Source organism: Coregonus lavaretus (genome assembly GCF_964263955.1).
Source record: "Coregonus lavaretus genome assembly, chromosome: 31".
NCBI lineage: Eukaryota > Metazoa > Chordata > Actinopteri > Salmoniformes > Salmonidae > Coregonus > Coregonus lavaretus.
The window spans coordinates 13,396,184-13,409,859 of record NC_140018.1 but is presented as its reverse complement, the minus strand read 5'-3'; the positions used below and the strand labels follow the sequence as shown (position 1 = coordinate 13,409,859).

General features: G+C 43.3%; 1 protein-coding gene across 1 annotated transcript in view; it reads right to left on the bottom strand.

The window, feature by feature from the left end:
• The window catches only part of LOC311106770 (fibronectin type III domain-containing protein 1-like), a gene marked incomplete at its 5' end in the record, with an annotated part of 79,429 nt that extends 65,961 nt beyond the window's left edge, over nucleotides 1-13,468 (bottom strand). Inside the window, 4 exons of the mRNA XM_084149161.1 lie at nucleotides 10,686-10,754; nucleotides 12,539-12,625; nucleotides 12,916-13,110; nucleotides 13,453-13,468. Coding sequence (XP_084005287.1) covers nucleotides 10,686-10,754; nucleotides 12,539-12,625; nucleotides 12,916-13,110; nucleotides 13,453-13,468 — 367 coding nt within the window. The remainder of the gene's footprint in view (nucleotides 1-10,685; nucleotides 10,755-12,538; nucleotides 12,626-12,915; nucleotides 13,111-13,452) is intronic.
• Between the last annotated feature and the right edge of the window lie 208 nt (nucleotides 13,469-13,676).

Below are 13,676 nucleotides of genomic sequence, written 5' to 3'. Positions count from 1 at the left end.
AAAAATATAGTTCAGTATGGTTCACCTGACCCTGATAAGACCATAAGGAATCTCAGGTTCACATGCTGCTATAACCTTTATGAGTTTCTCTCATCATTGTGCTTTGAAATGTTTAAAATGCCATAGGGAACTCAGTGAAACTCCCCATATGCCCCACTTTGCCAAAAGGCATTATTCTCTAATGCTCAAAACAAGTTACAGTATCTGAGACGCTGTAACCATGGGAGATGTCACAACGTGGACGCAGACAGGGACCACGGACCACACAGTCTTCCCATGTCATCTGCTGCTACTTCCTGTTTCCCACTTCCTGGTGTTATCACATGATGTCTGTCTCCAGCCTGGACAGTCGTTTCAGACAGACATCCAGACAATTCCGCCATTCCATCTTCACTTCCCCACCCCTCCCTTGCTTCGCTGGCATGCCGAGTGATAGCACTGACAACACAATGAAAAACATTTCCCTCCCTTTCCTTCCTCTCCTCCCTCATCTCTCATCCCTCTCTCTCATAATCATTGTCAGATGAAAGGCTCTCTCTGTCTTCTTTCCCCTCAGAGTGAATTAATGCCTTTCCAGCAGAGGTTGATACAATCCAGTCAGACAGAGCGATAGAGTAGATGTGGGCATAAGATGGGGTCAGACAGGGTTAGTCAGTACACTCTAATGGAATTAATATGGATGAGTTATTACCTGATGGATCAGTGAAGGAGAGATGAGAAGAGGAGAAGTCATGAGAAGAAAATGAGAGGTGATAGGAGTAAAGAAGGATAGGAGGATAGGACAAGAGTTCCCGACAGGACAGAAGCAGTCTGTGTGTGAGAGGGTTCGCTGACTTCTCCTCTCTCTCCCTTTTTCTCTCCCTTTCTGTCTCCTAGCCAGCCTGCTCTATCTTCCTTTCCTGTCTCTGTGGCCCTGCCAGCACAGCTGAGTGGACCTCTATTTGGCTGTCTCTACAGAGCACTGACTGGCACCACAGGTTCACCACTACTTGACAATCTGCTGACGTACTTTCTCTCCCTCCAACTCTCTTTACTTCTCCCTTCTTCCTCTCTCCCTCTAACCTTCCCACTCCTGTCCACTCTCTATCTCTCTCCTGCCACAACTAATCCAGCCTTCTCTCTCTCGCTCTCTCTCTCTCTCTCTCTCTCTCTCTCTCTCTCTCTCTCTCTCTCTCTCTCTCTCTCTCTCTCTCTCTCTCTCTCTCTCTCTCTCTCTCTCTCTCTCTCTCGCTCTCTCTCTCTCTCTCTCTCTCTCTCTCCGTCTCTCCCTGTCTCTCTCTCAATTCAATTCATTTTCAATTTATGCTTTATTGGCATGGGAAACGTATGTTAACATTGCCAAAGCAAGTGAAGTAGATAGTAAACAAAAGTGAAATAAACAATAAATATTAACAGTAACAAAAGTTCCAAAAGAATAAAGACATTTAAAATGTCATGTTATGTATATATACAGTGTTGTAATGATGTGCAAATAGTTAAAGTACAAATGGGAAAATAAATAAACATAAATATGGGTTGTATTTACAATGGTGTTTGTTCTTCACTGGTTGCCCTTTTCTTGTGGCAACAGGTCACAAATCTTGCTGCTGTGATGGCACACTGTGGTATTTCACCCAGTAGATAAGGGAGTTTATCAAAATTGAGTTTGTTTTTGAATTCTTTGTGGATCTCTGTAATCTGAGGGAAATATGTGTCTCTAATATGGTCATACATTTGGCAGGAGGTTAGGAAGTGCAGCTCAGTTTCCACCTCATTTTGTGGGCAGTGTGCACATAGCCTCTCTTCTCTTGAGAGCCAGGTCTGCCTACAGCGGCCTTTCTCAATAGCAAGGCTATGCTCACTGAGTCTGTACATAGTCAAAGCTTTCCTTAAGTTTGGGTCAGTCACAGTGGTCAGGTATTCTGCCACTGTGTACTCTCTGCTTAGGGCCAAATAGCATTCTAGTTTGCTCTGTTTTTTTGTAAATTCTTTCCAATGTGTCAAGTAATTATCTTTTTGTTTTCTTATGATTTTATTGGGTCTAATTGTGCTGCTGTCCTGGGGCTCTGTGGGGTCTGTTTGTGTTTGTGAACAGAGCCCCAGGACCAGCTTACTTAGGGGACTCTTCTCCAAGTTAATCTCTCTGTAGGTGATGGCTTTGTTATGGAAGGTTTGGGAATCGCTTCCTTTGAAGTGGTTACAGAATTTAACGGCTCTTTTCTGGATTTTGATCATTAGCGGGTATCGGCCTAATTCTGCTCTGCATGCATTTTTTTGTGTTTTTCGTTGTACACAGAGGATATTTTTGCAGAATTCTACATGCAGAGTCTCAATTTGGTGTTTGTCCCATTTTGTGAATTATTGGTTGGTGAGCGGACCCCAGACCTCACAACCATAAAGGGCAATATGTTCTATAACTGATTCAAGTCTTTTTAGCCAGATCCTAATTGGTATGTTGAATTTTATGTTCCTTTTGATGGCATAGAAGGCCCTTCTTGCCTTGTCTCTCAGATCATTCACAGCTTTGTGGAAGTTACCTGTGGCGCTGATGTTTAGGCCGAGGTATGTATAGTTTTTTTGTGTGCTCTAGGGCAATGGTGTCTAGATGGAATTTGTATTTGTGGTCCTGGCAACTGGACCTTTTTTGGAACACCATTATTTTTGTCTTACTGAGATTTACTGTCAGGGCCCAGGTCTGACAGAATCTGTGCAGAAGATCTACAGAGAGGGAAAAAAGTATTTGATCCCCTGCTGATTTTGTACGTTTGCCCACTGACAAAGAAATGATCAGTCTATAATTTTAATGGTAGGTTTATTTGAACAGTGAGAGACAGAATAACAACAACAAAATCCAAAAACAACGCATGTCAAAAATGTTATAAATTTATTTGCATTTTAATGAGGGAAATAAGTATTTGACCCCCTCTCAATCAGAAAGATTTCTGGCTCCCAGGTGTCTTTTATACAGGTAACGAGTTGAGATTAGGAGCACACTCTTAAACGGAGTGCTTCTAATCTCAGCTTGTTACCTGTATAAAAGACACCTGTCCACAGAAGCAATCAATCAATCACCATGGCCAAGACCAAAGAGCTCTCCATGGATGTCAGGGACAATATTGTAGACCTACACAAGGCTGGAATGGGCTACAAGACCATCACCAAGCAGCTTGGTGAGAAGGTGACAACAGTTGGTGCAATTATTCGCAAATGGAAGAAACACAAAATAACTGTCAATCTCCCTCGGCCTGGGGCTCCATGCAAGATCTCACCTCGTGAGGTTGCAATGATCATGAGAACGGTGAGGAATCAGCCCAGAACTACACGAGAGGATCTTGTCAATGATCTCAAGGCAGCTGGGACCATAGTCACCAAGAAAACAATTGGTAACACACTACGCCGTGAAGGACTGAAATCCTGCAGCGCCCGCAAGGTCCCCCTGCTCAAGAAAGCACATATACAGGCCCGTCTGAAGTTTGCCAATGAACATCTGAATGATTCAGAGGAGAACTGGGTGAAAGTGTTGTGGTCAGGTGAGACCAAAATCGAGCTCTTTGGCATCAACTCAACTCGCCGTGTTTGGAGGAGGAGGAATGCTGCCTATGACCCCAAGAACAACATCCCCACCGTCAAACATGGAGGTGGAAACATTATGCTTTGGGGGTGTTTTTCTGCTAAGGGGACAGGACAACTTCACCGCATCAAAGGGACAATGGACGGCGCCATGTACCGTCAAATCTTGGGTGAGAACCTCCTTCCCTCAGCCAGGGCATTGAAAATGGGTCGTGGATGGTTATTCCAGCATGACAATGACCCAAAACACACGGCCAAGGCAACAAAGGAGTGGCTCAAGAAGAAGCACATTAAGGTCCTGGAGTGGCCTAGCCAGTCTCCAGACCTTAATCCCATAGAAAATCTGTGGAGGGAGCTGAAGGTTCAAGTTGCAAAACGTCAGCCTCGAAACCTTAATGACTTGGAGAAGATCTGCAAAGAGGAGTGGGACAAAATCCCTCCTGAGATGTGTGCAAACCTGGTGGCCAACTACAAGAAACGTCTGACCTCTGTGTTTGCCAACAAGGGTTTTGCCACCAAGTAAACTCCCTTTAAGAGTGTGCTCCTAATCTCAGCACGTTACCTGTATAAAAGACACCTGGGAGCCAGAAATCTTTCTGATTGAGAGGGGGTCAAATACGTATTTCCCTCATTAAAATGCAAATCAAGTTATAACATTTTGACATGCGTTTTTCTGGATTTCTTTGTTGTCATTCTGTCTCTCACTGTTCAGATAAACCTACCATTAAAATTATAGACTTATCATGTCTTTGTCAGTGGGCAAACGTACAAAATCAGCAGGGGATCAAATACTTTTTTCCCTCACTGTACATACCCAGCGTGCAACAGAGCTGCAGGAGTTGTGACCCGTTTTTGTTGGTTATGTTGTCGTAGTTGTGCCTAGTGGGGCATATGGGGGAGGGAATGCTGTCACCTCCAGGTAGGTGTTTGTCCCCATTTGTGCTGAGGGTGTCAGGTTCTTGTCTAGTTCTGGCATTTAGGTTGCCAGAGACTAGTACATGTCCCTGGGTCTGGAAATGATTGATTTCCCCCTGCAGGATGGAGAAGCTGTCTTCATTAAAGTATGGGGATTCTAGTGGGGGGATATACGTAGCACACAGGAGGACATTGTTCTCTGTTGAGATCATTTCCTTTTGAATTTCTAGCCAAATGTAAAATGTTCCTGTTTTGATTAATTGAATAGAGTGAGTTATGTCTGCTCTATACCAAATTAGCATACCCCCTGAGTCCCTTCCCTGTTTCACACCTGGTAGTTTGGTGGATGGGACTACCAGCTCTCTGTAACCTAGAGGGCAATCAGTGGGTCTGTCTCCTCTATACCATGTTTCTTGTAGGATGACAATGTCTGTATTTCCGATTTCTTTGGTGAAGTCCAGGTTCCTGCTCTTTAGGCCAAAGGCAGATGACCTCAGGCCTTGGATATTCCAGGATGAAATAGTGAAGGCTTTGTGGTTGAGGGCGATATCCTTTAGGGTCCGGGCGAAGGTGGGCACTGCTGCCTTGTATAGGTGGACCTGGTCGTAAAGGCTGTTCAAGTCCAGGGTGGAGTGGTGGGCCAGGTAGACATTTGGTTTTGAGGCACATTCACAGGAAATACTTGCATTTACCTGCTGTATGGTAGCAGGGTGGAAGTCTTTTCGTGGTAGCAAGGTTGAGATAACCACTTGTGCGTTGGGGAAAGTAGAATAAGCTTTTTATATCTCTCTCTCTTTCTCTCAATTCAATTCCATTTCAATTGAAGGGCTTTATTGGCATGGGACACGTATGTTAACATTGCCAAAGCAAGTGAAGTAGATAGTAAACAAAAGTGACTATCTCTCTCTCTGTCTCTCTCTGTCTCTCTCTCTCCCTGTCTCTCTCTCGCTGTCTCTCTCTCTATGTCTCTCTCTCATTCAAATCATGTTTATTTTTATACCTTTATTATTTTACATTTTTTACATTTAAGGGCTTTATTGGCATGGGAAACGTATGTTAACATTGCCAAAGCAAGTGAAGTAGATAGTAAACAAAAGTGAAATAAACAATAAAAAATAAACAGTAAACATTACACTCAGAAGTTCCAAAAGAATAAAGACATTTCAAATGTCATATTATGTATATATACAGTGTTGTAACAATGTGCAAATAGTTAAAGTACTCTCTCTCTCTCAATTTCAATTTAAGGGCTTTATTGGCATGGGAAACATATGTTTTCATTGCCAAAGCAAGTGAAATAGATCATAAACAAAAGTGAAATAAACAATAAAAAATGAATATTATGGCTATGTACAGTGTTTAATTATGTGCAAATAGTTAAAGTACAAAAGGGAAAATAAATAAACATAAATATGGGTTGTATTTACACTCTCTCTCTCTCTCCTCCCACCCCCTATCTTTCGCTCTCTCTCTCTTTGACAAGTGGTCCTGTGCATCATTTGGCTTGGGCAGCAGCCTGCAGACCACTGGAGCATCAACTCAACAATCCTCTGACTGCCAGATATTAGCCTCTGTCTTTCCTGGAAGCCTGGGGATACGAGGTGCTACGGACCAGGCCAGGCCAGACATACCAGTGGTTCAGTTAGATAGACCCGCCCCATTGACTCAGAGCAGAGGGAGAAGAGAGGGGACTGGGCTATGTTTCTCTGGCTAACATGAGGATTAATTATCACATTAGAGAAGGGAGATATTTTTACCTCTGCGATGACACAGCAATGTTACATTAGCCTTTGTAATGGGACTTCTAAGGATAGTTTCACTTCTAGTTCCAAAACTAACAAGCGAATGAACAATATCCACTTTGGTGTACACTACCGATCAAAAGTTTTAGAACACCTACTCATTCAAGGGTTTTTCTTAATTTTTACTATTTTCTACATTGAAGAATAATAGTGAAGACATTACAACTATTAAATAACACATATGGAATTATGTAGTAACCAAACAAGTGTTAAACAAATCAAAATATATTTTATATTTGAGATTCTTCAACTAGCCACCCTTTGCCTTGATTACAGCTTTGGACACTCTTGGCATTCTCTCAACCAGCTTCATGAGGTAGTCACCTGGAATGCATTCATCAAGTTTGCAGACGACACAACAGTAGTAGGCTTGATTACCAACAATGACGAGACAGCCTACAGGGAGGAGGTGAGGGCTCTGGGTGTGTGGTGCCAGGAAAATAACCTCTCACTCAACGTCAACAAAACAAAGGAGATGATCGTGGACTTCAGGAAACAGTAGAGGGAAAACCCCCCTATCCACATCGACGGTACCGCAGTGGAGAAGCTGGAAAGCTTCAAGTTCCTTGGCGTACACATCACTGACAAACTGAAATGGTCCACCCACGCAGACAGTGTGGTGAAGAAGGCGCAACAGAGCATCTTCAACCTCAGGAGGCTGAAGAAATGTGTCTTGGCACCTAAAACCCTCACAAACGTTTACAGATGCACAATTGAGAGCATCCTGTCGGGTTGTATCACCGCCTGGTACGGCAACTGCACCGCCTGCAACCGCAGGGCTCTCCAGAGGGTGGTGCGGTCTGCCGAACGCATTCCGGGGGCAAACTAACTGCCCTCCAAGACACCTACAGCACCCGATGTCACAAGGACAAAAAGATCATCAAGGACATCAACCACCTGAGCCATTGTCTGTTCACCCCGCTATCATCCAGAGGTCGAGTTCAGTACAGGTTGCTTCAAAGCTGGGACCGAGAGAATGAAAAACAGCTTCTATCTCAAGGCCATCAGACTGTTAAATAGCCATCACTAGCACATTAGACACTGCTGCTGCCTACTGAAATCACTGGCCACTTTAAGAAATGGAACACTAGTCACTTTAATAATGTTTACATATATTGCACTACTCATCTCATGTGTATAGTTGAAGTCGGAAGTTTACATACACTTAGGTTGGAGTCATTAAAACTTGTTTTTCAACCACTCCACACATTTCTTGTTAACAAACTATCATTTTGGCAAGTCGGTTAGGACATCTACTTTGTGCATGACACAAGTAATTTTTCCAACAATTGTCTACAAACAGATTATTTCACTTATAATTCACTGTATCACAATTCCAGTGGGTCAGAAATTTACATACACTAAGTTGACTATGCCTTTAAACAGCTTGGACAATTCCAGAAAATGATGTCATGGCTGTAGAAGCTTCTGATTGGCTAATTGACATCATTTGAGTCAATTGGAGGTGTACCTGTGGATGTATTTCAAGGCCTACCTTCAAACTCAGTGCCTCTTTGCTTGACATCATGGGAGAATCAAAAGAAATCAGCCAAGACCTCAAATAAATAATTGTAGACCTCCACAAGTCTGGTTCATCCTTGGGAGCAATTTCCAAACACCTGAAGGTACCATGTTCATCTGTACAAACAATAGTACGCAAGTATAAACACCATGGGACCACGCAGCCGTCATACCGCTCAGGAAGGAGAAGCGTTCTGTCTCCTAGAGATGAACGTACTTTGGTGCGAAAATTGCAAATCAATCCCAGAACAACAGCAAAGGACCTTGTGAAGATGCTGGAGGAAACAGGTACAAAAGTATCTACAGTAAAACGTGTCCTATATCGACATAACCTGAAAGGCCGCTCAGCAAGGAAGAAGCCACTGCTCCAAAACCACCATAAAAAAGCCAGACTACGGTTTGCATATGCACATGGGGACAAAGATCGTACTTTTTGGAGAAATGTCCTCTGGTCTAATGAAACAAAAATATAACTGTTTGGCCATAATGACCATCGTTATGTTTGGAGGAAAAAGGGGGTAGCTTGCAAGCCGAAGAACACCATCACAACCATAAAGCATGGGGGTGGCAGCATCATGCTGTGGGGTGCTTTGCTGCAGGAGGGACTGGTGCACTTCACAAAATAGATGGCATCATAAGGAAGGAAAATTATGTGGCTATATTGAAGCAACATCTCAAGACATCATTCAGGAAGTTAAAGCTTGGTCGCAAACGGGTCTTCCAAATGGACAATGACCCCAAGCATACTTCCAAAATTGTGGCAAAATAGCTTAAGGACAACAAAGTCAAGGTATTGGAGTGGCCATCACAAAGCCCTGACCTCAATCCTATAGAACATTTGTGGGCAGAACCAAAAAAGCATGTGCGAGCAAGGAAGCCTACGAACCTGACTCAGTTACACCAGCTCTGTCAGGAGCAATGGGCCAAAATTCACCCAACTTACTGTGGGAAGCTTATAGAAGGCTACCCCGAAACGTTTGACCCAAGTTAAACAATTTAAAGGCAATGCTACCAAATACTAATTGAATGTATGTAAACTTCTGACCCACTGGGAATGTGATGAAAGAAATAAAAGCTGAAATAAATCATTCTCTCTACTATTATTCTGACATTTCACATTCTTAAAATAAAGTGGTGATCCTAACTGACCCAAGACAGGGACTTTTTACTAGGATTAAATGTCAGGAATTGTGAAAAACTGAGTTTAAATATATTTGGCTTAGGTGTATGTCAACTGAGTTTAAATGTATTTGGCTTAGGTGACTTCAACTGTATATACTGTATTCTATTCTATAATATTCTAATGTATCTTAGTCCATGCCGCTCTATCATTGCTTGTCCATATATGTATATATTCTTAAATTCCATTCCTTACTAGATTTGTGTGTATTGGGTATATGTTGTGAAATTGTTAGATATTACTTGTTAGATATTACTGCACTGTCGGAGCTAGAAGCACAAGCATTTCCCTACACCCGCAATAACATCTGTTAAAAACGTGTATGTGACAAATACAATTTGATTTGATTTGATTTCAATTAACAGGTGTGCCTTCTTAAAAGTTAATTTGTGGAATTTCTTTCCTTCTTAATGCGTTTGAGCCAATCAGTTGTGTTGTGACAAGGTAGGGGCAGTATACAGAAGATAGCCCTATTTAGTAAAAGACCAAGTCCATATTATGGCAAGAACTGCTCAAATAAGCAAAGAGAAACGACAGTCCATCATTACTTTAAGACATGAAGGTCAGTCAATACGGAACATTTCAAGAACTTTGAAAGTTTCTTCAAGTGCAGTCGCAAAAACCATCAAGTGCTATGATGAAACTGGCTCTCATGAGGACCGCCACAGGAATGGAAGACCCAGAGTTACCACTGCTGCAGAGGATAAGTTCATTAGAGTTACCAGCCTCAGAAATTGCAGCCCAAATAAATGCTTCACAGAGTTAAAGTAACAGACACATCTCAACATCAACTGTTCAGAGGAGACTATGTGAATCAGGCCTTCATGGTGGAATTGCTGCAAAGAAACCACTACTAAAGGACACCAATAAGAAGAAGAGACTTGCTTGGGCCAAGAAACACGAGCAATGGACATTAGACCGGTGGAAATGTGTCCTTTGGTCTGGAAATTTGAGATTTTTGGTTCCAACCGCCGTGTCTTTGTGAGACGCGGTGTGGGTGAACGGATTATCTCCTCATGTGTAGTTCCCAACGTAAAGCATAGAGGAGGAGGTGTTATGGTGTGGGGGTGCTTTGCTGGTGACACTCTCTGTGATTTATTTAGAATTCAAGGCACACTTAACCAGCATGGCTACCACAGCATGCTGCAGCGATACGCCATCCCATCTGGTTTGGGCTTAGTGGGACTATCATTTGTTTTTCAACAGGACAATGACCCAACACACCTCCATGCTGTGTAAAGGCTATTTTACCAAGAAGGAGAGTGATGGAGTGCTGCATCAGATGACCTGGCCTCCACAATCCCCCGACCTCAACCAAATTGAGATGGTTTGGGTTGAGTCGGACCTCAGAGTGAAGGAAAAGCAGCCAACAAGTGCTCAGCATATGTGGGAACTCCTTCAAGACTGTTGGAAAAAGCATTCCAGGTGAAGCTGGTTGAGAGAATGCCAAGAGTGTGCAAAGCTGTCATCAAGGCAAAGGGTGGCTATTTGAAGAATCTCAAATATAAAATATATTTTGATTTGTTTAACACTTTTTTGGTTACTAAATTATTCCATATGTGTTATTTCATAGTTTTGATGTCTTCATTATTATTCTACAATGTAGAAAATAGTACAATTAAAGAAAATCCCTTGAATGAGTAGGTGTTCTAAAACTTTTGACTGGTGGTGTAAATCTAGACTCAGTTTGAGTACACTGGGGCCACGTTCTCTGTTACCTGGAGAGGATGCGTTGACAGGTGCTCCGCCCACCACTGCGAAGCCGTCCAGTTTGACCCATTCACCACCTGGGGAACAGGTAATCATACACAGGTAAACCGTAGGGTCAAGATTGAACAAGTAAACATCCATAAAATACTGCAGACTTCACACTCAGAGTTCGTACTGCTTGGTGACCTAAATTGGGATATGCTTAACACCCCGGCCATCCTACAATCCAAACTAGATGCCCTCAATCTCACACAAATTATCAACGAACCTACCAGGTACAACCCTAAATCCGTAAACATGGGTACCCTCATAGATATCATCCTCACTAACTTACCCTCTAAATACACCTCCGCTGTCTTCAACCAGGATCTCAGCCTTTTTGCCTGCGTCCGTAATGGGTCCGCGGTCAAACGACCACCCCTCATCACTGTCAAACGCTCCCTAAAACACTTTAGCGAGCAGGCCTTCCTAATTGACCTGGCCCAGGTATCCTGGATGGATATTGATCTCATTCCGTCAGTAGAGGATGCCTGGTTGTTCTTTAAAAGTAATTTCCTCTCAATCTTAAATAAACATGCCCCATTCAAAAAATACAGAACTAAGAACAGATATAGCCCCTGGTTCTCCTCAGACTTGACTGCCCTTGACCAGCACAAAAACATCCTGTGGCGTACTGCATTAGCATCAAATAGCCCCCGCGATATGCAACTTTTCAGGGAAGTTAGGAACCAATATACACAAGCAGTTAGGAAAGCAAAGGCTAACTTTTCCAAACAGAAATTTGCATCCTGTAGCACTAACTCCAAAAAGTTTTGGGACACTGTAAAGTCCATGGAGAATAAGAGCACTTCCTCCCAGCTGCCCACTGCACTGAGGCTAGGAAACACTATCACCACCGATAAATCTACAATAATCGAGAATTTCAACAAGCATTTTGCTATGGCTGGCCATGCTTTCCACCTGGTTACCACTACCCCGGCCACCAGCTCTGCACCCTCCGCTGCAAAACACACAGGTGGTTTTCAGTTTCAATCAGGTTGTTCCACTCTCTCTCCTTCTCTGTCTCTCGCTCTTTCTCTCTCTTTCTCTCTCTCCCCATCGTTCCCTACATCCCTCACTCCTCCCTCTCTTTATTTCTCTCACTCCCTCTTTCCTTCTCCACTATTCCGCTCTCTACCTCTCTACTCCCCCCCCCCTCTCTCTCTCTCTCTCTCCATCCATAACTCATATTGTGGACCTGTTGCTATAACAGAGCGCTAGGTCTGGCCAAACACATGAATGATGCAGAAGCAACGTGGTGTTATTTACGATGACTAATGCTGCAAGGAGCAGATCGTCTCACACACATGCACACACACACACCCCTCCAAACAAACACCTCCCAGTCCCTCCACACACACAAATGCACAGTCAGTGACCACAACTCATGGGTTTGGGTAATTGGACCGAGGCTAGGTTTAGATGTGGAAAACAAGGGCTGGCCCCACGCTTGGGCTGCTGATCTAGTATAGCCCTGTGATGCCAAGCTCCAAGCTCAGAGGAAAATGGAAATGTGACAAAGGGCTGCTTTCATACTGCAGCAACTGCTGCTGCCTGTGTAGAAAAACATCAGGCCTTTAGTTGGGTTTTATAATGCAAGATTAAGAATAAGCAGAGAAAATGATGCCCCAGTAAAAACCTCAAATAACTACTGTCTGGTGTTGCCATGTTTTAGTTGGGGTTTGTTGTGACTGTATAAAAACACTGTTAGCCCAAAGTGCACATTAACAACGTGTGATGAAACGCATCTCTCACCTTCTGGTTTACAGCAGAACACATACTGCACAAAGCATACACACACACACACACACACACAACTCACCTCCTGGCGTCTCTGCTCTGTACACAGGTTTGCTCATTCCCTCTTCGTTCTCGGCACTCATCTTGAGAAAGTGCAGAACTCCGGGCTCTGAAACACACTCCGTAGTTTAGGCCAAACCTCTCTCTCCCTCTCTCGTTTTCTCTCCCTCCATCCCCCTTTCTCTCCTTCTGTCTCTCTACCTTACTTTCTCACACTTACTCTCTTTCTCTCTCTCTGCCACCACCAGTCCTGTCATGCTCTAACGTTCCTTCTTACTCTCCCTCTCTTTCTCTCTTTTTATCTTTCCCACTATCCTTCTTTCCCACTTTCGTTCTCTCCATCTATCCCACTCCCACTCCCACTCTCTCTCTCTCTTTCTCTTTTGTTCAATGTCTTACCTACATCCTCCAGTACCTCGGTGCGTCTGTCCTTGTCCACCTTGATGAAGCGCAGTCTCCTCATGGACTTTCCGTAGCCGATGGTGTAGCGGTCCACTGGGCGGCCGTCCAGCTCATTGGGAGGTTCCCAGCTCACCCTCAGGCCCTTGTCCACCGACGTCAGCTTCACGTTCCGCGGCCGCATTGGCTTGTCGGCTACACACGCACGTACGCACGCATGCACACACCACACAAATGGACAGTAAAGAAAGCATGATAAAATACTTAATGTTGGTAAATATTCAAAAGGAGGAGGAGTAGGGGCTCAACTGATCAATGAAATGAAAACAAAATGAGGAAGGGAGAGAGCGAGGGATATTTTTCTGTCTTCTTATTGACTGCATTTATTCGAAACAAAACAAAGCAAATATGTACCAGTATAATAAAATTAAACAAAGGAAAAAACATAGCGGAAAGAAAACATTTGTGATCTCTTTGTGTATCCTTCCTTTTGATAATGTTGAGAATGAAAGTGTTATTGAGATGACAGCATAATACACTCCATGTCCAACATCACGCCCAGTAAATGCAATAAAGCATTTAGTGGAGTATTAAAACATTGATATAAAACTCCCAATCTAACCCTTGTGAACAGATAGATAGGCACTGGAGTCCTTGGAAAGGAGTGTGAGTTGATACATCTCCAGCAGTTGATAATGATTCAGCATAGAAAACAATCCAGTTTCTATTCTCACAAAGAAGAAAACATAACTGAACATGAT